This window comes from Ascaphus truei, unplaced genomic scaffold (assembly GCF_040206685.1).
Source record: "Ascaphus truei isolate aAscTru1 unplaced genomic scaffold, aAscTru1.hap1 HAP1_SCAFFOLD_2899, whole genome shotgun sequence".
NCBI classification, from domain to species: Eukaryota; Metazoa; Chordata; class Amphibia; order Anura; family Ascaphidae; genus Ascaphus; species Ascaphus truei.
This window is the reverse complement of record NW_027455858.1, coordinates 1-25,598: the sequence shown is the minus strand read 5'-3', so window position 1 is coordinate 25,598 and position 25,598 is coordinate 1. Positions and strand designations below refer to the sequence as shown.

Genomic DNA, 25,598 nt, shown 5'->3' with positions numbered 1-25,598 from the left:
TGATCAGCAAAATGGATTAATCAAAACAAACCCAGATACATGGATTGAACATGATTACATTATTACAACAATTTTACAGCATGAATATTGCTCAAATCTTTAAAAAGCAGCACGGCCTCATTATCAAATAAATGTAAATGTTTAAATCAAACACAGTACAGTAGGCATACCACTATTATTTTTATTCCCCTTAGACCACTGACTATAATTAAGTTTCACTGATTGTAGTTAATACTGTTGCATTAAAGTGCCAGATTTTGGTCCTGAGGCCCCAAATATCACTGCTTGGATTCCTATAGGTGGATATCTGTGTTGCTAAGCAGACACTGCTCAGAGTGAAAGAGAAGGCCTGTCATGAGAAAGGGAGGGGAGCATCATCTCATCACTTGTCATATTGTCAGCAAATGTCTGTATAATAAAGATTTTATTGCATAATTAAAAAAAAAAAAGTTAGTTCAGAGAAGGACTTACTTAGAACTGTTCCCAGAGCCTCACAGTGCCCAGGGCAGACACTTGTGCAGTGTGCAGTGTGCACCACACGTCTCATCTTCTAGGGATTCCAGCAAGTGAGGTTTGGGACAAACAAAGCATGACATTTACTGGGAAAGTTATCACCTGAGTGTAAGACTGTATTCACCCCTGGGTTAGTCAATGAAAAAAACAGGTACAGGCGCAGGGGAAAGGAGACAGGCACAGGGGGGAAGGAGACAGGTACAGGGGGAAAAGGAGACAGCACAGGGGGGAAGGAGACAGGCACAGGGGGAAAGGAGACAGCACAGGGGGGAAGGAGACAGCACAGGGGGGAAGGAGACAGGTACAGGGGGAAAAGGAGACAGCACAGGGGGGAAAGGAGACAGCACAGGGGGGAAAGGAGACAGGCACGGGGGAGAGGAGACAGCACAGGGGGGAAAGGAGACAGGCACGGGGGAGAGGAGACAGCACAGGGGGAAAAGGAGACAGCACAGGGGGGAAAGGAGACAGGCGCAGGGGGAAAGGAGACAGGCACAGGGGGGAAGGAGACAGGCACAGGGGGGAAAGGAGACAGCACAGGGGGGAAAGGAGACAGGCGCAGGGGGGGAAAGGAGACAGGCGCAGGGGGGGGGGGAAAGGAGACAGGCGCAGGGGGGAAAGGAGACAGGCGCAGGGGGGAAAGGAGACAGGCGCAGGGGGAAAAGGAGACAGGCGCAGGGGGGGAAAGGAGATAGGCGCGGGGGGGGGGGGAGGAGACAGGCGCAGGGGGGAAGGAGACAGGCACAGGGGAAAAGGAGACAGGCGCAGGGGGAAAAGGAGACAGGCACAGGGGGAAAAGGAGACAGCACAGGGGGGGAAGGAGACAGGCGCAGGGGGGAAAGGAGACAGGCGCAGGGGGGAAGGAGACAGGCACAGGGGGGGAAGGAGACAGGCACAGGGGGGGAAGGAGACAGGCACAGGGCGGAAAGGAGCCAGCACAGGGGGGGAAGGAGACAGGCACAGGGGAAAAGGAGACAGCACATGGGGGAAGGAGACAGGCGCAGGGGGGAAAGGAGACAGCACAGGGGGGAAGGAGACAGGCGCAGGGGGGAAAGGAGACAGGCGCAGGGAGGAAAGGAGAGAAGTCAATGGTGCTTTCTGTCCGTGTGTTGGTGGCTCTGTATGTTAGAGCAGAGATTTTCCTGCGGTGGGCACAGTGGTCCCGCGCTCTCCTCCAAAGCATTTAAATTAAATGCTGGGGGACCGTGCGAGGCCTCTGTAACTTTATCCTACTTTGATTCAGCCGGCTTGCAGGTGTCTTCGGCGATGCGTCGCCATGGTAACCCGGCGTCAAATGACGAGCGGGGGGTGGGGGGTGCGAGCAGGGGAGGAGACCAGGCAGGGGGCGCAGGAGGAAAACTTTGCGCACCCATGTGTTAGAGAGTGTGTCAGTGTGTATCTTTGACACACTGACTCCCACACTAATCCCACCCTCACCCACTCCCTCACTAACACACTGACTCATCCCTCACTGACACTCTCACTCCTTCCCCCTCCCTCACTGACACTCCTTCCTCCTCACTCACTGACGCTCACTCATTCACCCCCCCCCCCCCCAGCCTTCATGCGGCCTCTACATCCTGCTCTCCGATTCTTCCCCCCTGGAGCTTGTTGCCAATGCAGCTGTGATTGACAGGTCAGTCATCACTGCGCACAGCATAGGCGCCAGGAAGGACATTTGGGACGACCAGGCTCCCAGGATTTTCCCATCTCTGCCTATGGCTCAAAATAATTGATTCCCTTTGATGCTTCAGGCTACCAATGTTACACCCTCTGGCACAAAAAGGGTTAACGTACAAATTAAAGAAAAAAAAAACATACTTTTTTTGTGCAAATATTAAGCTTATAGTAGCTCAAGTAGTCAGCTATTTATGGGCTAACAATGACTAGCAGGCAACTTGGGCTTCTGAGAGTTAATATATTAATACGATCTACAATATTCATATTATGTATTTTTATCATTTATTGTAGGTTGGCTCGTCTTATATTGCCTATGTCTAAAGTGGTCACTATAAACATCGGCAAAATAGGCCTAAGGGCAGCCTGGGGTAGGTGGTAAAATTGGTGATAGTCCGATATTGCCAGGTACAGGAGTTTAGTGAATAAGTAATTACTGTACTGTAGCTAGTACTGTATTTACTTAGTTGCATGCTCATTTACATTTTTACCGTTTAATTTAATTAATAAATATCACACTTTGACAAACCATTCTATTCCTTTTATCCAATAATCCATTGATGAATTTGACAATCAAAATAATGTTGTTTAGTACATCTAGCACATACAGTAGGGGGCAAAAAATAGACTGTGCCAAAAGATGCAAAGACTGAAATCTTTTGTTTGTGAGTGTAGGACACAATGTACATAATCTTATAACCCTGTTTTCCCCCAGCCAATCTCATCTCAGGCCTATCTCGGGGAATATCGCTCTGGTAACATGGTTGAGTGTGGTGCAAATCTGCTGGTAACGGGGCCATGAGTCTCCCGCATGGTGTTATATGGGAATTTAAAACCAGAGACAGCACATAAAACACAGACAAAGCTCAGTTTTAGCACATCCAGTGAAAATCATACACGGTACAGTGCCTAAATATATATGTATAAATATCTATTAAGTAAAATGGTCTTTTAGTTTGACATTTTTGGCCAAAATTGTTGTAAGCCCCTGAGCCAACGTCACGGCAGACCACAATTCAGGGGTCCCTAACGCTAATATAAATTCTTAATAACCTGTGTAATAACAGGAAGAATGATTTATAGTAAATCTGTCAATATTAGTTGCAAAGTTCTAAGTCTGATTGAAGCCTTTATTAACCTGTACATTACCAGGAAAAGCACTCTGTATTAGAGATGTCACAACCATCCTGCAAGCAAACAAGTTCCCCTGTGTGGAAGATGCTATGGAGTGAGCCCTTAACCATTTAAAAGTGGGAGGGGGTGAGCTTAAATTAAGTAGGAGGTTGCCAACCTCCAATCAGCCATAGGAGGTTGCCAACCTCCAATCAGCCAGGACTAGCTGAAACACAATTGTAAAATATACTGGACACCTAACAAGCTCCTATTGAACCCCCAAAATAACCACAACATATATATAAGCATATGAGTGTCAGAGGAGTGCTACTGAGCATGGCAATATATATTTAAAACCAGAGACAGCACATAAAACACAGACAAAGCTCAGTTTTAGCACATCTAGTGAAAATCATACACGGTACAGTGCCTAAATATATATGTATAAATATCTATTAAGTAAAATGGTCTTTTAGTTTGACATTTTTGGCCAAAATTGTTGTAAGCCCCTGAGCTAACGTCACGGCAGACCACAATTCAGGGGTCCCTAACGCTAATATAAATTCTTAATAACCTGTGTAATATTCCTTTTATCCAATAATCCATTGATGAATTTGACAATCAAAATAATGTTGTTTTCTTAAAATTTCGTGCAGTTTAGTACATCTAGCACATACAGTAGGGGGCAAAAAATAGACTGTGCCAAAAGATGCAAAGACTGAAATCTTTTGTGTGTGAGTGTAGGACACAATGTACATAATCTTATGTAACCCTGTTTCCCCCAGCCAATCTCATCTCGGGCCTATCTCGGGGAATATCGCTCTGGTAACATGGTTGAGTGTGGTGCAAATCTGCTGGTAACGGGGCCATGAGTCTCCCGCATGGGGTTATATGGGAATGACAGGACAGGCTTCTGGGGTCTTGCCCAAATCGAACTCACAGGTGCAGTGCCTCCATCTTTTGCAGCCCCCAGGTGTATGGGGAGAAGTCTCTACAGAAGAATCTCTCTCTCTCTTCTTCCCAATAGACTTCACTCTCAGGACAGAAGTATGGTAAAACACAGTGTTCTTTATTGGGTCTCTCTGTATTCAGCAGCAAGGTATCAGCTTGTAGGGTGTCCACCCTCAGGATGTCCCTGGACTTCACTCCAGGCCAAAGGGCACCCAGCTCTTCCCTTACTCCCTAATAGAATAAGAGGAATAGTCTTCCACCGCTCCCCAAAGGGAGGGCACACAGTGTACAGAGCCCTGCACACTGCTCTCGGGTAGAGCAGCCTCTCTCACGGTAGAGGCAATACTGCCTAAATATAGGAAGTGCAATTCATTAAATCAGTTCCAGTAAGAACCAGCCCCCTGTCCCTGATTGGACAGCAGGCCTGATTGCACTACCTTCTCTGACTCCCTGAGGTGCAAGTGTGTGGGGAAAACCCATGATTACTCCTGGCAAACCTGCCCTTACCAGGGATTGCTGCCAGGAGGAGGACAGAATAATAGCCTATCAGGGCTATACTTATAATGAAAAATATTACATAAAGATCATAAAAACACTCGTAAGCAACATGTCCTGCTGAATTTATCGAAGTGAATATATCTGTGTGTAAAATGGACCTTTCTCTAATCCATGCCCTGCCAGAGGTGCCTTCAAAGCATAACACACCAATGGTTTGCAGGCACCCTTAGCAGCAAAAGGGTTAAAATGTATAGGCCCAGATTCACAAAAGGGTGCTAATCTTTAGCACGCCTCTACGCCATTCACTTGAATGAAAGTGTCGCAAGAGTGAAAAAATGACATAAAAATAGATCAAAAGGAGAACATCTATGTATTAATCTGACGTTCTGTAGGTCCATTTAACCTCACACTAGTCCCAAAATTGGTAAGTGGATCCACGAGTTGTTATGGAGGTTAGCAGAAGTGATTAGTGGGTTAATCCAATCCTATGGAGTCAGGGCGACTTCTTGGCATGGACCAAATCCAGCGGTTAAACTTTGTTATTTTCACAATGAGTCTCTGCCCTGTAGATCTTACAATGTAATTTTAGTGCCTGAGACACATGGAGATGAAGTGACTTGTCACAAGAAAAGCTAACACTAGGTTTCAAACTTGGATCACCAAGTTTAAAGGCAGTGACATTACCATTTAGATACTCCTGTAGCCCTCCTGCTTTTATGTTTTATGTTAGCTTAAGAATAGGATGGGGGACTAGTCCTGTTTTGTAGTGCATGGATAGCAGAATGTACAAACCAAAGTTAAATGTATCCTGTTTTATGCTTGGTAATGTATTGCAGTTTTAGAGACATGGAGGAGATGTTCCAGGCCTTTGGGCAGAGAAAAGATAGAAGCCCAGAGGAAGGAAATTCACTTATTGTTGTGAAAGCCAATGCGCTTTCAGGCTATGATAGCGATGAAACCGTAGTGGACGACTCTATCGTTGGGAGTGATGAAGAGGAAGATGAGTTGCACCTGAAGAGGTAATCCACCATGGAATTATTTTGCATGAAATTTTCGTTGTCAGAAGGTGCATTAATTTATTTAATTTGTTTGCTATTTTCTTGCGCCTCTACATCCTGCTCTTTCATTGAATTGGCTTTTAAAAAATAAACTAGGGCTCAGCCTTCCGCAAAATAGAGAAGGATTTGACCCCACCTTCTCTCTCTTCACCCTCCTTCTCTCCCTCACTTTCTCTCCCCACTTTCACTCGGTGTCTTCCCCCACTCCCCTCTCTCTTTCCCTTCTCTCTCTCCACCACATCTCTTTAATTTAAAACCTTATGATGTCATCAATTCTTCCCGCCTCTCTTCTCCAGCATTCTTGTATTCTCATCACATGTCGACTGACACTCTCTTTCTGTTTTCATCTGCTTTCTGTCGAAACTTTATAGCTATTTGACGGTCTATATATACCACCAGGCTATGTGCATTATGATATCATAGATGAGGTACTGTATATCTCATGGAGGGGCGGACAAAATAATGTTATAATATAGAGAGATAACCAAACACTGTAATTAGCTTCTTTAGAAGGATTTATGAATTATTACAGTAATATTTCTCACTTATTACATTGTATCTGGTAACTATGGTCTTCCCCATTACCTTTTAAAGCTGCAGACCAAACAATATCCTACATGTGTTTTTTTTTTAAAATCAGTTCTGTACTATTGGAAAATACTTGTCAATGTTTTTTTTAAACAACGCTGAATTACATTTTGAATGTATTGTAGTGTAACGTGCATTTTTTGTTTCTATAGCAACCATTGACAAAGTCACATCCCCTTCCTCTTCTGAAACAGGCTCCGGCACACCCCTTTTTGAGCCCTGCCCTCTCTCTAGCAGTGCACCAATTGTATCCAGTGACTGCCTGGTCACATGATCTTCCCCACAGTACTTTGCATATTTCGTCATTTTCTGCTGCAATTTAGTGAACCCCCAAATCTTCGCCACTCACCACAGGAGAACGAATCGATCGGCAACTATTCTCCCTTATCTTCTATGTAGTTAATTGATGATAATAATCTATACAGGCGGTCCTCGGTTATCCGACACAATGCGTTACTCAAAATGGCGTCGGATAGCGAAGCGTCGTTAAGCGAAACACATTTTCCCATAGGAGCACTGTTAAAATGGAAGATTCCATTCCTGAAGGCATGTTTAACACTAAAATACACTAAATATGTTACGCAGGGAATAAGATATGCAGCACACACATAAATGATGATGTAAAGATTCTCGTTATTGAATCCAGAACTGTATAATAAAACTGTATACAATACTGTACAGTACTAAACCTTCACTCAGACTGATCTGGATGATTTCCCTGATCTGCAGCCTTCTGATTTTCCAATTGTTGCAACTTTGCAAAGCATTGTAAGAGCGTCGGATAAGCCATTTTTGGCGTCGTAAAAATGCCCATAGCTACGCATTGCATAGCGTCGGATAAGTCATTCAACGTAAAACGAGGACTGCCTGTATTCATGTACATTGCTATTGTCCATTGATTGTAGTCTGTGAGGCAGCTTTGATAGTAACATTTGACGTATATAACCATGCTGTGTTCCATTATCACTCTGCTATGCTGTATTTTACAGTATCTGCATGTTGATGGCTAAATATAAGATCTGTCTATGAAAGAGTGCACACTGCATAATGTACAGAAATTCCCAGTGTGCACTATAACATAATATGCAAAGGAGAAATGAATCTCCATGTGGTGCAGTAGAAAAGAAGAAACAGGCACACGGTCTTAATCAGCAAAGAATAGGTTTAATGTGCCAAGAAATCCAACGTTTCGGCAGTGATAGTGCCTTTCTCAAGGCGTAGGGTCCTTGAGAAAACCTACACCTTGAGAAAGGCAGTATCACTGCCGAAACGTTGTATTTCTTGGCAAATTAAACCTATTCTTTGCTGATTAAGACCGTGTGCCTGCTTCTTCTTTTCTACTGGACTATTTTGGGATGTCAGGAGCTCCCCAGAACCAGCGCACCGGCAGCTAAGTACCCCACTGTCACATGTGTGTCTGAGTGCATGCACAACCCTCTACCTCCATGTGGTGCAACAGGAACCTATTAAAGTCCAACATCTCAGATAAACATCATCTTAATCCCTTTTTAGTGACTTGGGATGAAATGCAATCATAAGCTGTATAAATGACCAAATTACAAAGCACTGGAATAGATGCCAATAGGTGTCCCGCACATGTGAGGTAACCCGTGGAATTAAAGAACAACCAGCTACTCTAGGTCAATTCCGTCTATCTTCCATAGGCAGTGAGCCAGCAACAGGAAAGAATCCACTTGTTCTCACGGACAGCTGTTCAGATTTTCATCCTGGCGTGCATCCCCGTCAACGAAGTCCAAGATAGAGGTAGAAAGAAAAAACAAGGAGCACTGCAACGGAAGAACTGGAGGCAGATCAAAATGTAGAAAAAATAAAAAAGTTTTATTCAGCAAACATTGCCCATGAGAGAGCTAAAAAGGCACTCTGACGCGTTTCCCGCCGTCCTGCCGCGTTTTTCTTTCTACCTCTATCTTGCACTATAACATAATCATAACAAGTCCAATTAATAGATAGTCGCACGTGATTGATTTGGTTCATGACACAGGCCCAAGACACGGACCGAAATGTTCATATGTGAACAAATCAACCTGCTAGTGCCCATTTGTTTGACTTGCCTGCTATCTATATTTACAATGAAAAAAAAATGATGTAGGACATTTCTGTTGCTAAAACCATTCTGCAATACATTTGTTAAAAAATTCAATAGGGCTGCATGGCCCATATTCACTAAAAGGGGCTGCACTTTAGCAGGTTCTGTCCCCGTTCAAATGAATGGGTGCAAAGACATGCTATAGCTACTGTAAGCACCCTTTCGTGAATGTGTGTATGTATATCTTTATTTATATTGTGCCCACATGTACTCAGCACTTTACAAAAGATACTGTAACATGGACCTCTGTATCAAGACTTTATGGCCCTTATTCTGTAAGGTGTGATAGCGCAGATGACGTGCTATCGCAGGTAAAGCCCCAGTGAAGTCAAGGGGGCTTTCATGCAATAGCACGTCACCTGCGCTTATCACACCTTATAGAATAAGGGCCGTAGGCTGTAGACTTGCACCTTGTTGGCATCAAACATGGGTTTTAACCGGGTCAGTCATCTGGTATTTTTAACACTTGGAAAAGTTTTAAATAATATGGTCACCTTGGGCATAGAATGTATGAATATTGTTTAACTCCTCTCCTGTTGATGCTTCCCATATCCCTCACTGGAATGTACGTGAGAATAATCTGATATTTTGTGTGAATGAGATTACACGTCAGTGCAAAATGCTTTATAACCTATCCCCTCTGTCTTAATTTTGAAGGTTGATATTTTTTAAAGAGGATGCTTCCTTCACATCAACAGACAATTTCCTATTTGAAAACAGACCAGTAGGTAAGAAATGTTCCTAATAATTTTTTGGGGAGGTAAGTGATTTCTTTTATTAATCACGTTGGTGTTGCCTGTCTCATGAAACAAATGTAACTGTAGCTGCGCCTACTGGACACAATATAACAGTCCACTTGGGAGTTTGAAACAAAAAAAGTTGCCAATATATCCATGTTATGTCCCGGATAGGATAATTCTGGCCACTCCAATGAAAAATAGAGAATGGATGATGGTCACAGCACATGGAACGAGAAAAACCATAAGAAACCTAGCATAATACTGTATGGTATCAGAAAATCATATCACCTTGTGCATATGTAATAGTATGAATACTAGAAATTGTAAATGCCTCATAGGTAGGCGTACTCACGGAAGAGAGTGGAAAAAGTACATTTATTTATAACAATTTAAAACAAACACATGAAAAGAATACACACTCAGGTGAGGGTCCGATCGGCAAACTGGGCAACAAAAATTGGAATCCTACTTACATGATGTTGGTAGGACATGCGCCATGAGATCAATATCTGTTCGGAAGCAGTTGTCTCTCCTTCAAGGCTGTAACAGCTGAAATACTGGATGTTAGACTGCGTCCCAGACCAGCTGGCGCGGGCAGGTCTCTCGTCCTGCCGACGTCTCACTGACTCTCCGCTTCCTCGTCCGTAGTCTCGCGAGAACAGATGGAGGGGAAGTCGGTTCCGGCACTCCGGGAATCCGCAGACAGTGAGATCCAGAGAGTTGGTAAATTCTCATGCACAGAGCGAGTTGCGTTTGCGTGGGATGATGACCTTTGAACCCTACCAAGTCTTAGGAACTTAGATTGCAGTAAGTCAGGTCCACATTGGCTGCTTAGGTTTAATATGAGGAGCACTTGTGTAATCTCGTCTTTAGATACTGGGACAAATTGAAAATTGTGAGCAGTGTTGGGAGAGGGTGGGGCTATAGGGGTACTCTCAGAATGAGGTTCATGTTTATGGTTTAAGTTGCAGTTTGCTAATTAGTTAGTAGCACACCCCACAAAGTAATCATTGAATGCATTTGCAATGTCAGTGGGGTTTGTCAGAGTAATATCCCCCTTAGTGATATTACTTGGTTGTTGATGGCTAGAAGGCTGGAATATATTGTTGATAACCTTCCAGAAGTTAGCTGGGTTTGATGTATTCTGGCGAAGATTGTCAGAGTAATATTGTGCTTTTGCATGTCTTGTTTGCCTTGTGCACATATTCTGCAGGCATCTGTAGTTACTGCAGAAACATAGTGACAAACCGCTCGCCTATTAATACAGTAGTATAGGACTTGGTGCATAGGGAAACAAATACTTGTGTACACTTGAACAGATGACCACCAGGGGTCACTAAAGCCCTATAAAGTTGCCCTCAGAAAGTCTAAACACCATAAGTAAGGTACAGCTCAACCCCGTTATAGCGCTGTCCTCGGGGGGCCACCCGATCCGTCCACGCTATAACCAGGGTCGCGCTAATTTAAAAAAAATGGCCGCTGCGCGCCTGATCGGGAGGAGGGGGGAAGAGGTGGAGTGAGACGCCGGCAGCACTACACGATCCCCCAGCAGCCACCGTACTTGCCCCAGCAGCTCCGCACCGATCCCCCCCAGCAGCCATGCACTGATCCCCCCCCAGCAGCCCCGCACCGATCCCCCCCCAGCAGCCCCGCACCGATCCCCAGCCCCGCACCAATCCCCCAGCCCCACACCGATTCCCCCCCAGCTCCGCACCGATCCCCGCCAGCAGCTCCGCACCAATCCCCCCCCCCCCAGCCCCGCACCTGCTCCCACCAAGCAGCTCCGCACCGATCCCCCCCCCCCAGAAGCTCCGCACCGATCCCCCCCAGGAGCTCCGCACCGATCCCCCCCCAGCCACGCCCGATCCCCGCTAGCAGCCCAGCACCGATCCCCCCAGCCCTTTACCGGTCCCCCCCAGCCCCGCACCAATCCCCCCCAGCTCCGCACCGATCCCCGCCAGCAGCTCCGCACCAATCCCCCCCCCCAGCCCCGCACCGATCCCACCCAGCTGCCATGACACCAGAGGTAGGGCTGTAGGGGGGGAGCTGTGTGTGTGCTGGTGCTGTGTGGGCAGAGTGCGCAGTGCGCAGTGTGCTGGTGCTGAGTGCGCAGTGTGCTGAGTGTAGTGTGTGCTGTGTGTGCAGTGTGCGTGCTGGTGCTGTGTGTGCAGTGTGTGTGCTGTGTGTGCAGTGAGTATCCTGTGTGTGCTGTTTGCGTGCTGGTGCGGTGTGTGCTGTGTGCAGTGAGTGTGTGCAGTAAGTGTGTGCAGTGTGTTGTTTGTGTGCACTGTGTCAAACCGCGTTATAGCGGATCACGCTATAACGGGGGTTGAGCTGTATTAATATTAATATTATATTCTCTTCTGTCGATATGTATAAACCAAAAATTGGGTCCAGGGACTAATAACAATCATATATTAAAATCAAAGAAAATAATAAAAAAATTATTGAAATCTATATAATGATGAAAGACGTGATCAGAATTATTTACAGTGTATAATTTAAAATCCGCAGTGGGAGAGACGGCGTAAAGGAAATCGGTAATTTCTACTAGGATAAACATCCTTTTCCGGGGAGGGGGGTTAGACTATGGTCGTGGTAATAGTAATACCCAGATCAATAGCAAGATACTATATCAATATACACAACGGGCATGAGATCTCTTAGCCAAAGGGTATGTATAGCACATATACTGAAGACCAGAAATATTGTTGCCAAATGCAGTTTGTCCTACATTTACATCTATACATAATCACCATATCACAGCTATATATACAGGTCCGCTTATCTCTAAGGGTAAATACCTAGAGCTATGGTGCAGATGAACCCGTGACATATATACAAAAAAATGCATATGAAATACACCAAAACGGTAAAGTCACATTACAGATACACATCTTTGTAACCCAGATAAAAAGAATACCGTAGCTGTGGTATGTTCTGCATGGTAGATGGTGTGTAATCGCAATAATATGTTAGAATGGTGTTAGGGAAGAGAGAGTATCTCTATGTGTAGCGCTATACAACCGTGTCTATATATAGATGTATATATATGTAACGGGTATTTCCCCACCCAATCGCATATATGGCGTATGTAAGCGGAACCTAATGTTACCCGGTGTGGTACTTTACCTGTTAGGCTCACAGGAGGGCTGAGCTTCCGCCGTGGGGAACCTGGGGCAAGTATAATATGAGTAACCCTGTACTCGGTGCAGCGCCTCCACCTGCGAGGGCTCCCACCAGAGGGGGAGTGGTTCCTCGCAGGACAATATATTTCACTCAACACACAGTATGGATAACAACTAATGCCTTTACTTGATGACCGTACTCATGCATCACAATTCAACAATTCAACAGGTGTCCCTCCCTAGAGGAGACACTTCCACCAGATGATCCCACCCAGTGTCCAGTACCCCCACACAGTATCACCCCACCCTCAAGTGAGATAGTTATGTGTGACTGCGCAGGCACTATGTCCCGTGTGAATGTGATATGACTCGTTGGTGCACCTGTTGATTGTTACCTGCCGGGCACTCCGGTGCCCGGGCCTGCCACGGAACTTCACAAAGGATCCTGATGTCTGCTGAACACAGGAACTGCCGTCCGGGGCGATCCCACCCGGATGGCTGCTGCAGCAACAACGAAGATCTGCACCCAAACCTCTGGACGGACGCGCCGCGTCTGCTGAGTCCCTAACTGACTCTGAATAGTAAGGGGCAGGGTCCCTAACCTGGGGCCTGTCCCTGACACAATTTACACTACTGGGTGGCTCAGGGCTATCTCGGGCCTCGGGGGCTGCTGGCCTAGTGCAGGGAGTCACTGACTCCTGCACCCTACCTCCTTCCCCTGGCTGCTCCTGGCAGTGACTGACTAGCGTGGGCTCAGCACGCAAAATATCTATTTCCCCTGCAGGGCAATCCTTCAGCCCTATTGGCTACTCGGGGGCACCTGGTGTCTTTCCCCCTTAGCCTCCTGGGAATTGTAGTCCCGTGGAGGCTATTTCTACATTGGGGCCGCGTGCGCGATTCTTCTGCGCATGCGCGACTCCCTATAGGCTCCCTAGCTGCAACTGCGCATGCGCGACTCCCTATAGGCTCCCTAGCTGCAACTGCGCATGTGCGATCCCGGCGCCTGCGCGCGCAACCATAATGGTGGCCCCCGCTAGCCGGGTGCGCCGCCGAGCCTCCTACGGCTCGGATCGCTCCCTGCTCCGGCCCCCACCTTTGGGAACAGCCGGCGGGTCCGTCGCTGCCTCCGGCGGCACCCGCGAGCGCACTGACCGAAAGGAGGGGGTCTCTGGGAGCCGGAGTGCACCGGGGCTACATATATATATATATATGTAGCCCTTGTACCCCCCTGGGTACTGAAACTACCTGTGCTGCTGTCACCTGTTCGGCTAACAAGAGGCCTGAGCCTCCGCCACTGGGAGCCTGGGGTATGTTTATCACCTGGGTGCAGCGCCTCCACCGGCGAGGGATACCAACGTGGCCGTAGAAGCCCCTCACCGGAACCAATACACACAGTAAATACACACCAGTATATAATAACAGCATTTACTATACACAGATTATGCACCATCCACATAACACATCCCCACAAGGTTTCACCCCACAATATCAACCCCCAAAGTACAGGAGTGCCAGGGCACTTAACTCCTTAGTTTCCACCAGCTATTCCCTCCCCCAACGTGTGTGTGTGTGATAGCGCACTTCCCTGATGTGTTGGGGCCCATTGGTGCACGTTTTAATACCTCCCTGGTCTCAGTCCAGACCAGGACAAACAATACAACTCCGTAGATCAATGACGTGGTTTCGGTTGGATCCTTAGGCGGATGCCTCTCGAGGGGCTTCCCGTTTGAGTGTACCCCTGTAAATAGTCTCTATCAAGGAGTCTGGATAGGCTCCCCTGCAACAGGCTGCACTTTTCTTCAGGCAATGTCCTGCTGCATATCTCACACTATTACTACAGTGAAAAGGTCCCTAGCTGAGGCCTTCCCCTACAGTACACAATGCTCACAGTGTCTACTGGGACTCAGGGGAACTATCTGGGACCTTGGGGGCAATTCTGGCCTAGTCCAAAGGAGCACTGCTCCCTGGACCCTACCTGCACCCTCTCTGGCCGGATCTTGACTGACCTCTGCACTCCCAGCGCGCAAATATATCTCCCTTCCCCTTCCATGGGAAACAGCAGTGTCATTTGCTGTCGTGGATCGGGTGCCATCTCCCTATGCAGTACGGGAGTTGTAGTTCCCCACCGAGCCCATTACTATTGCAGCCGCGTGCGCCAACATCACTGCGCATGCGCGACTGTCAGGGCCGCTGTGAATCTCTCTGCGCATGCACAAGCCTCCGTGAGTGCGCGCGCAACCTAACATGGCGGCGCCCTGCAGGATCTGCAAGTTAAAGGGCACTGGTGTGTGATATTATATGTGGTTGGCTATGAATACGAACATGTGAGGAGAAAAAACTGTGTAAACTGTATTATAGTAATAATAATTTAGACTGACTCGGTGGATCATGGGCTGACAAAAAAAGGTTGATGTATATATTTGTGATTCTAGAAAAGCCATCACCTGAGATTCAGCGTGTTTGCCGGTTGAGTAATCAACTGCTTCAAAAAACGAGACAGGTATGAATACTAGTTGCCTCCCTATATCTACAGCTTATCTTATACTGTGTATCTTATTAATTTTGCAGCGTAGTAGCTGCCTGGGTAGATGAGGATTCGTTTTGTTTTGTGAGAAGTACCACAAGACTATTGCCCACATGGCCTTTACTGCTACTCTAAGCTTCATATGTTCACAATTATTTGAAGCATGTCTGTAAATAAATTGATTATACGTATTGATTAGTTAAACTTCAGTACATATAAAAACGTGCACACAGAATATAGATTATTCACACCAATGACTCAGTTTTATTGTCAATACAATACCGTGGTGCTACCCAAGACCATTGCATAACTATAAGAAACAACAGTAACAACCCCAGAGAAAAGGGATATAATAATGGTCCTAACATGGTGCAGCCCTTAGAATAAATATGTATTACATAATTGATAGAATACGCGAAAACACACATTATTAAAAAAAAAAATATACAGAAATATGGCTAAAGGTCGCAGCATAGGGGCCTGTGATGAAGCCAATTAGGCAAAACGTGCGTTGGGTAGACGACGTGAGCAATGGAGGATACCGTGCGGTGCTTGGAAGAGACGTTCCGGTCAGCAACCTCTACAGCACTCTCGAATAAAATATTCAAAGGGCTGCTAATATCTACTATATTGGCGGTACGCTATGGAGATGTAGGCAACATTTTAAATGAACCCCAAGTTCCCAATACATTGAGATGTACATTGAGATACTGTACTGTACATATTCTTGATAAAGTCCCTCTGGTTCTACTTTTAGCCATTTCACTAGAGAATTGCTTATAATGTGTGTTGCAACGTTCTCTATATACAGTGTTAATATTTTTCTCTAAGGAGTTCATCTGGTTAGGACCAGTATTCTATACCTTTCGTCTGAGGTTGTGATTGTTGTTTTTACGTAATCTTAATTGTCCCCCAATGGTTACTTGTGACAATACAAAAATGTTAAGGATGGTATTTTTATGTTATTAATCTTTCACATTTATATAACTTTGATCAATGATGTTTCTTTAGGTATATGAAACTCAAATTGAAGTGGATCAATCTCAATCCCTATTGAGGTCAGTATAAACCAACTATGTTAATGCTGTACTAGTTTCATTTTGTTCATGACCACCATAGCCTGAAAACACCATTTTGTATTGGAAATTAACTTGTTTATAGCTAAATTATAATGCACCACATGATTTTGGCATAACTAATCACAATTCTCTACACTTTGGGTGTTAATTACTAAAAGCCTGGCTCCCAGCGGTGGTAAAATAAGTGCAAAATAATTGCATCAGATTTATGAAGTGTTAAACTCTTTCAATGGTATTTCTATTTCGTTGATAAACTGAGCTCTTTTTTGGCCTGGATTTGCCCACTTTTGCAGCTGGAAGACTAGAAACTCTCTTGTTAATGGATTGGTTAATTTGTGCAGTTATACACAGCGGTGGTCCATTGGGGAGAGGTGGGAATGACGCTGGGTTAAGCTGCTTAAGATTTTCTCTCATTTACTGGACTATATATTCTTTGTTTGTCTAAAAAACGTACTCGCTGTTTTATCGTTTTAGGAACTGGTTGAAAGAGTCAACTAAACCTAAACAAGCAATTACATCTAGTAAAACAGTTGACACGAGCCAGCCTTTTGTGTACATGACAGGTACGTTTTTACACATTCAGGCAATAATTAGTCATGGTATGGGCATATCTAGTCTTTACCTCCGATTTATCCAAAACGGTCAAAGCCAGGTTCTTCCAGGTGAACAGTAAATCTAGCGCTTTATTTCTTTCCACCACAATCAACTTGATGTACCCTAGCCATTCAAATTGGGAAGAGTAGAGAACGACACAGGCAGCAAAACGTGGGTATGCACAATCATCATTTTGAATGTGAAATGTAGCATAAAATATGTCACGCCATACAGTATCATGGATTTGTAATTCTTCAGTTAAGTATCCACATTCCTAATGTCCAGATGCTATTCCATTACTACCTATCGGTTTATAGTAACAAAAAGAAAAGAAATCCAAAAAATGGGGATGGTATCTTTAAATACACCTGTGTAATACAATATGTGTTTGTATCGATGCAGATTTTGAGGCTCCACAATCTGAATGTTTAATGCTTCCAGCTGGGCGTGAGGTCAGTAATTTACCTTTAATACTGTGGGGCAGAAGTATTGTTTAAGCCAGGGGTGAGCAAACTTTTTATGCCGAGCCCCCCTTTTTATCCATGAAATTTCTCGGGCCCCCCTGCCTGATGTAATCAAAATCCCATGAAAAAAAACCCTTTATTAAACGGTATACAATGTAAATACAAATATGTCTAAGGCCGCGCATATAGTGCCCGCGACGTCACCCGTCGCCGCTAGCGAAAGTTGTATTTCGCTTTGCGGCGGCGGCGTGGGCGACCAGGCCATTGATTGGTTCAGGGGCTCTCATATGAGGCGACAGCCCCTTAAAAATCAAATATTGCCAGCTTCAAAAAATCGCGTCGCCACGTCACGCTTACTATAAGCGCACGCGGCGGCGCCAATGCATTTGTTTTCGGGCGACGTTGCGTCGCCGGCACTATAAGCGCAGCCTAAATACTTACATACTTCAACAGCTCGCTCTTGCAAAATTAGGCTGCGTCCACGCTGCCGCTGAGAGCGGTGACATCACCAACTCTCCAAGCATGAGCACAGGGTGTCCTGCATAATTTTGCAAGCACGAGCGGGGAAGTGTTTACACTTTTTTTTATTATTTCTGTACATTCATAGTATGATTGATATATTGGCAGCCTACCCTCACATTTGAAGAGGATCGCAGCGAAGCAGGTTGCCAGCGGAGGAGAGCAGGACCACAGCGCTATTGTAGGCAGACACCGGAGGGAGGGGCGTTTGACATCACAGCGCTGGGGCGTGCTCCTCCGCGTACCTCCGAATCACGTGGCCCCACCTGCACTATTCTATTTGGCCGCCCGCGCGCGCACATCTTTTTCGCCTGCACAACCAGGTTTTGCTGCACGCGCCCCGCCTAAATAATCTTGCGCCTGGGGCGTCCCCCCCTCAGTTTGTGCAACGCTGCATTCAATCACAACACCCACAACCAACACACACACTCAATCACAACACACACACACACACAACACACACTCAAATCACAACCAACACAGCACACACTCAATCACTACACACACACAGTCACAACCAACACTCACATAATCACCACCAACACACACAACACTCAACCACAACACACACACACACAGACAACCAACAGGCACAGCACACACACACACACACACACACACACACACACACACACACACACACACACACACACACACACACACACACACACACACACACACACACACACACAACAGTCCATATATATACACACAAACACACATACATATACACACACACATACACACAACACCCACTCAAATCACAACCAACACAGCACACACTCAATCACAACACACACACAGACAACCAACAGGCACACACACGCAAACACACACACAACAGTCCATATATATACACACACAAACACACATATATACACACACACACACATATATATACACACACAAACATACATATACACACACATACATATACACACACACATACATATACACACACACACCCACTCAAATCACAACCAACACAGCACACACTCAATTCTACATATACACCACATTTCTACATATACACACACATTTCTACATATACACACACATTTCTACATATACACACACATTTCTACATATACACACACACATACACATATACATACAAAACACACACACACATATACACACATACATATACACACACATTTCTACATATACACACATTTCTACACACACACACACACACACACACACACACACACACACACACACACACACACACACACACACACACACACACCTGGTGGGTAGGGGGAGAGAGTAACTAAACCTGCTCAGGTCCCCCCATGTGCTGCTGAAAACGGGCGGGTAAAAGACAGGAGGAGGAGAAGGGCTTGTCTGTGTGCAGGGAAGGCCCCGCAGCAAGGCCCCGCCCCCTCTGCAAGACACAGCAGAGAACTGGAAGCAGCCTCTGCACGGAGCTTCTGGCCGCCCGCCCCCAGGTTTCTCCACACGCAGCCTGCGCCCCCCCTACATAATCTTGCGCCCCCCCGAGGGGGCGCGCCCCCCAGTTTGCGCACCGCTGGTTTAAGCCATCATTTTGCTTTATTCCATTCCAACCTTAATTCGGAAATCCACAGTTGATTAACATAGGGTTATATGGCTTACTACTGTACAACCAACACTGAGCGAGAAATATTACTGCATTGTACGGTATTAAGGCAAAGATAATGCATTTTTTTTTTACATTATCTTTATGTGCATTTTGCATAAACCAAACTTTAATGGAGATAGCACAAGCAAAATTGACTAAATGTGCCACTTAGTAAATATGCCCATTGGTATTACCCAGCCCTTCCAACCACATAACGGTTCTACAGCTTAGATGATGAAGATCTTGATCAGAGAGCTTTAATAATCAAGGACTGTGACTTCTTCAGTCTTCTGTGGTCTACAGTACCACTGTAGGTAGCACCATACATGAAAAACATAGAAACCATTACTATGGATGAGTTACAAAGAAGAGTAGTCACACCACGTAAGGTCTTTATATTCAAGAGATTTTAAGTTACATTTCCGCTTAAGAAAAATGTAGTTTTTAGGCGCCTGGAACATTGAGACACACAGTGTTGTTTTTGTAGCAAAACAGGTGACGAAAACCTTAAAGAAAAAGAAAAAAAGAATTTTAATCTTAACTTCAATAAAAAATTCAGCTTAAAGTAAAGAAAGTAGTAGAAAAATCATGTTATTTTTATTTATTATTCCTCATGGGGATAGTGCTGACCAGGGCACTTCAATGGGAGTTTCTGTGCAATAGTGCACTGATCAGCACTATTACAGTTTAATTAATAACCTCCATAATTACTATATGGAATTTCCAGTTGGTCCCTAAAAAACAAAAACAAATTACCGTAACCCAAGAAAAAAGTGCCGGAACTAAGTTCCCCCACAATATAGCCCTGGAGATGCATAGTATTACCTTATAGTATGTACAATGCAGCTTAATTGTACATACCATGGTCATAAGCTAATACAGAATAATGGCACTTGTGCAAGAATGGGTTGAATTTCAGCACCTTGCCCATCACATAACTTAGTCCAACTTTTGTTTTTACCACATAACATGTTCTGTTCAGGTATAACCTTTTTTTTCTGATGTGACCTACTGTAGGATTTTACTGAACTTATAAGTAACTATAAATCAAAGGGACAGCATTTTACGATACGTAAAGCATTATTACATCAAGGCTACCGACAGCGACCCATATTAACAAAGCAGCCTTCTGCCATATACAGTACTGTAGCACCATGTAGAGCTGGGAGACCCCCTACAGTACGTTGACTTGAAAAGACTGCGAGGTGTCTTCCAGCGCCGAAAGATGCCTTATCGCGGGTGACGGCTTAGTAAATATGGCACCACATATCTTACTTGGCATTGAAGTGGTTAACAAGCTACTATTATATATTTTTCAGCATTTTACAATACAATTACAGCATTAGTAATACAATATTGAATTCTTATTACATTGATAACGTCGTCACAGTAATTTTCTTTGTGAAATGCAGCAGGTGAACAGTGATGCCGAGTCCCCTGAAGTTAGCCTACTTTCTGGCGATATTGTCACCGGCACTTATGATGCAGGAAGAAAGAAGGAATTATTGGTAAAACTGGAAGCGTTGAAACTACAAAATCTACACCCGGGTCCTGAAGAAACAGATGGGATGGGAAAGGCAGACAGTGCAAGTGAAGAAATAGAGGCTTGTCAGTCCAAACAATTACCTGAGCTGTCCGATACAGAAACATGCATAACACCACCAAATGGTGACGAGGAGTTAAATATCGCTGACTTGCTGAAACCCCTCAGTGGCTCTGGAAGTCTGAAAGGTTTAACACCACCGACAGATATGTTGGAAGTTCATTATTCCCTCTCAGGTATGGAGACATCTTCTGAGAGCAGCACCATTCTCTCAGCTGAGCTTGTGACAGCAATAAACACCATGCAAGACACAATAGCGAATCCTGCCAGTGAATTGCAAGAGGAGGCAATGATGGGAGACACACAAAGGCCTGTTATAGACAGGGAGCTTGTGAAGACAGCGCCTTGCCAGCTGGATGATGACTGCACCCAAATAGCCAGTCTCACATATGCCCATGTGGGTTGTGAGAGCCAGGATGAACAAAAGCAAGATATCAATGGATACCACTTTGAAGAAAAAAGAAAGGTAGTAGTAACTGGTAGCAGATAAATGTTTTATTTCTACCACATTTTCTTTTATTTAAAGCTAAATTACTGTAGATGTATTGTAGGAGATATGTGCAAAGGTTTTTAGAACAAGAGACGTTTTTAAGGGAAAATAAAACAGGCTTACATTTGCCACAACTTTCAGAACAAAAACAGCTTGTGATCAGCAAAAATAGGGTTAAAGAAATAACAAAAACAGACCTAGCTCCTATAGGGAGCGCTTACTAAACAACAGCATAGACCCTATCTATGGGATGGGGCGGCAAAGCCCCTTGCCAACATAAAACATAAAACAGAGTGGAGATATATGTACATAGATGAGGTTCAAAAAAGAAATGCGTCCATCAAGTTCAACCTATGCTAAATTTAGACAACAGAAACTTTATCCTATATCCGTACTTACAGTATATTGATCCGGAGGAAGGCAAACAAAACCCCCTAGAGAAATATCATCCAATTATCTTATAAGGGGAAAAATAAATTCCTTCATGACTCCAAGAATTGGCAATCGGATTACTCCCTAGATCAGGGGTGGGGAACCTTTTTTCTGCCAAGGGCCATTTTGATATTTATAAAATCATTCGAGGGCCATCCAAAATGATCAACTTAAAAATTAGCCTGCTGTATTTGGTCAAACATTTAATGAACTCACCACTAATGTGATGGCTGGAACTGCTTCTCTTTGGGTGACTGACTGACTCTTGGGTGGTGGGTGACTATGACTGACTGTGGGTTGGTGTCTGTGCACGCACACACACACACACACACACAGAAATCGGGCAGGGGGTAGGGAAATCAGACTCTCAGACCCACTCTCTCTCAGGCTCTCAGACCCACTCTCTCTCTCTGGCTCTCAGACCCACTCTCTCTCTCAGGCTCTCAGACCCACTCTCTCTCTCTCAGACACACACTCTCTCTCTCAGACACACACTCTCTCTCTCAGACACACATTCTCTCTCTCAGACACACACTCTCTCTCAGACACACACTCTCTCTCTCAGACACACACTCTCTCTCTCAGACACACACTCTCTCTCTCAGACACACACTCTGTCTCTCTCAGACACACACTCTCTCTCTCAGACACACACTCTCTCTCTCAGACACACACTATCTCTCTCAGACACACACTCTCTCTCAGACACACACTCTCTCTCTCTCAGACACACACTCTCTCTCTCTCTCAGACACACACTCTCTCTCTCTCTCAGACACACACTCTCTCTCTCTCAGACACACTCTCTCTCTCTCTCTCAGACACACACTCTCTCTCTCTCTCTCTCAGACACACACTCTCTCTCTCTCAGACACACTCTCTCTCTCTCTCAGACACACACTCTCTCAGACACACACTCTCTCTCTCAGACACACACTCTCTCTCTCAGACACACACTCTCTCAGACACACACTCTCTCTCAGACACACACTCTCTCTCTCAGACACACACTCTCTCTCTCAGACACACACACACACACTCTCTCAGACACACATAGGGGGAGGGAAATCTGATCGGGGGGGATCGGAGCAGGTGCCCTCTGCAACTGCTGCTCGGTGTGGGGAGAAGGAGGACCGTGTAAGTGCGCAAGGGGGGGGGGGAATCTGAGCAGGGTGGATCTGAGCAGGGGGGATCGGAGCAGGTGCCCTCATCCGCAACTGCTACCCGGTGTGGGGAGGAGGGCCGTGTAAGTGCACGGGGTGGGGGGGCGGAGCAGGGGGGGATCTGAGCAGGTACCCTCCACAACTGCTGCCTGGTGTGGGGAGGAGGAGGAGAGGCGGTAGTGAGGTGTCTCTCCCACGCAGACTCGTTCTTCTATCCCCCAAGCCTCTTATACCGCCTCCCCCCCTCCCATCCCCCACTCCTCTTATACCCTCTCCCCCCCGGAGCGCTGATAACCCACGCCGCCCTGGTGATACTCAGGTCCTTAATCACATCAGGTGGCTGCTGCCACACCAGACAGTGACACACAAACACTGACCGTGACAAAGACAGTGACATACACACATTCACACACAGACAGTGAGACACACAAACACACAGAGAGAGACAGTGAGACACACAGAGAGAGACAGTGAGACACACAGAGAGAGACAGTGAGACACACAGAGAGAGACAGTGAGACACACAGAGAGAGACAGTGAGACACAGAGAGAGACAGTGAGACACACACAGAGAGACAGTGAGACACACACAGAGACAGTGAGACACACACAGAGACAGTGAGACACACACAGAGACAGTGAGACACACACAGAGACAGTGAGACACACACAGAGACAGTGAGACACACACAGAGACAGTGAGACACACAGAGACAGTGAGACACACACACACACAGAGAGACAGTGACACACACACAGACAGTGACACAGACACACAGTGACAGTGACACACACACACACACAGTGACACACACACACAGTGACAGTGACACACAGACAGAGACACACAGTGACCGTGCCAGACCCAGACACACACACACACACACACACACACACACACACACACACACACACACACACAGTGACAGTGAGACACACACACACACACACACACACACAGTGACAGTGAGACACACACACACACACACACACAGTGAGACACACACACACAGAGACAGTGACACACAGAGACAGTGACACACACACACACACAGAGACAGTGACACAAACAGAGACAGTGACACACACACAGAGACAGTGACACACACATAGAGACAGTGACACACACACAGAGACAGTGACACACACACAGAGACAGTGCCAGACACACACAGAGACAGTGCCAGACACACACAGAGACAGTGCCAGACACACACAGTGACAGTGCCAGACACACACAGTGACAGTGCCAGACACACACAGAGACACACACACAGTGACACACACAGTGACACACAATAAGCCCACCTCTGCAAACACACAAAAATAAGGCCTCTCCCCCCTCGGGGTGGGTAAGGTGCCTGGGAGGGGGTATAAGGGGGCATGTGGGTTACCTGGGGCCCGTGGATGGGCTGCTGAAGCAGCATAGGTAGCCAGTGCAGCTTAGAGACTGGCAGACCCGCGGAGCCTAAAGGGAGGGACAGGGGCGGAGCCTAAGGAGCCCAGCATTACTGGAGGAGAGAAGGGAAGGAGCAGTGCTGTAGGAAGAGGCGGGCCAAAAGAAATAAATCTTGGCAGAGTGACAACACGGGCAGCCAATCAGGAAAGGGGGAGTTTAAAATTTTTTTTTTTTTTTTTTTTTTTTAAACCATTCTTGCAGGCTTGCTTCCCGTGGGCCGGACCAAATGATTTTGCGTGCCGGACGTTCCCCACCCCTGCCCTAGATCAACATCCTTCCCATGTTTACTTATTATGGTATATCCCTGTATACCTTTCCTTTCTAAAAAGATGTCCAACCTTTTTTTTTGAACAAATCTATTGTATCTGCCATCACTGTCTCCATGGGTAATGAATTCCACATTTTCCTTTGTTGTTGGTGAAATCTCCATTCCTCCACCCTTAAGGGATGATCCCAAGTCCTTTGTACTGCTCTTGGGATGAATAGTTCTTTTGAAAGTTCCTTGTACTGTCCCCGAATATATTTGTATATAGTTATCATATCCCCTCTTAGACGCCTCTTTTCTAATGTAAATACATCTAATTTAGCTAGCCTCTCCTCATAAATCAGTTTATCCATCCCCTTTGTTAATTTTCCATAATGTCTTTTCTACTGAGGGGTGCCCAAAATTGTACCCCATATTCAAGGTATGGTCTTACTAATGCTTTATAAAGGGGCATACTAATTTTTACTGCCTTTCCATCCATTGCCCGTTTAATGCAAGATAAGATCTTATCTGCCTTTGCAGCTACTGCATGACATTGGGCACTATTGCTAAGCCTGCTGTCTACAAGCACTCCTAAATCCTTCTCCATCATGGATTCTCCTAATTTATCCCCATTTAATTTGTAAATTGCCTGTTTATGCTTGTTTCCCAAATGCACAACCTTACATTTATCTGTATTAAACCTCACCTGCCATTTACCTGCCTAAGTTTCCAGTCTCTCCAAGTCCTTCTGGGGAGAAATTACATCCTGCTCTGATTCTACTACCTTATACAATTTAGTGTCATCAGCAAAGATGGAGACTTTGCTCTCTGTGCCAACCTCATGGTCATTCATATATTAACGAGAGGGGTCAGTACAACTTTAGCCCAGCCTGAAAAAGTCCCTTTTATGACAACTCTCTGTCTATCCTACAACCAGTTTTTAATCCAGTTGCAAATATTTTTACCGAGTCCAATTTTCTTTATTTTGTACACTAACCTCTTGTGAGGAACCGCATCAAAAGCCTTTGCAAAATCTAAGTAGACCACA

At 45.5% G+C, this 25,598-nt stretch overlaps 1 protein-coding gene across 1 annotated transcript; it reads left to right on the top strand.

Moving 5' to 3' along the window:
* Positions 1–468: 468 nt before the first annotated feature.
* LOC142483057 (ankyrin repeat domain-containing protein 31-like) lies at positions 469–21,225 on the top strand (the record flags this gene model as incomplete). Its single annotated transcript, XM_075583134.1, has 8 exons — positions 469–566; positions 5,586–5,768; positions 9,160–9,230; positions 14,803–14,870; positions 15,906–15,952; positions 16,448–16,536; positions 16,970–17,019; positions 20,569–21,225. Coding segments are annotated over exons 2-8 (1,155 nt in total), but the record flags the coding sequence as incomplete, so codon positions are not given.
* Positions 21,226–25,598: the final 4,373 nt, after the last annotated feature.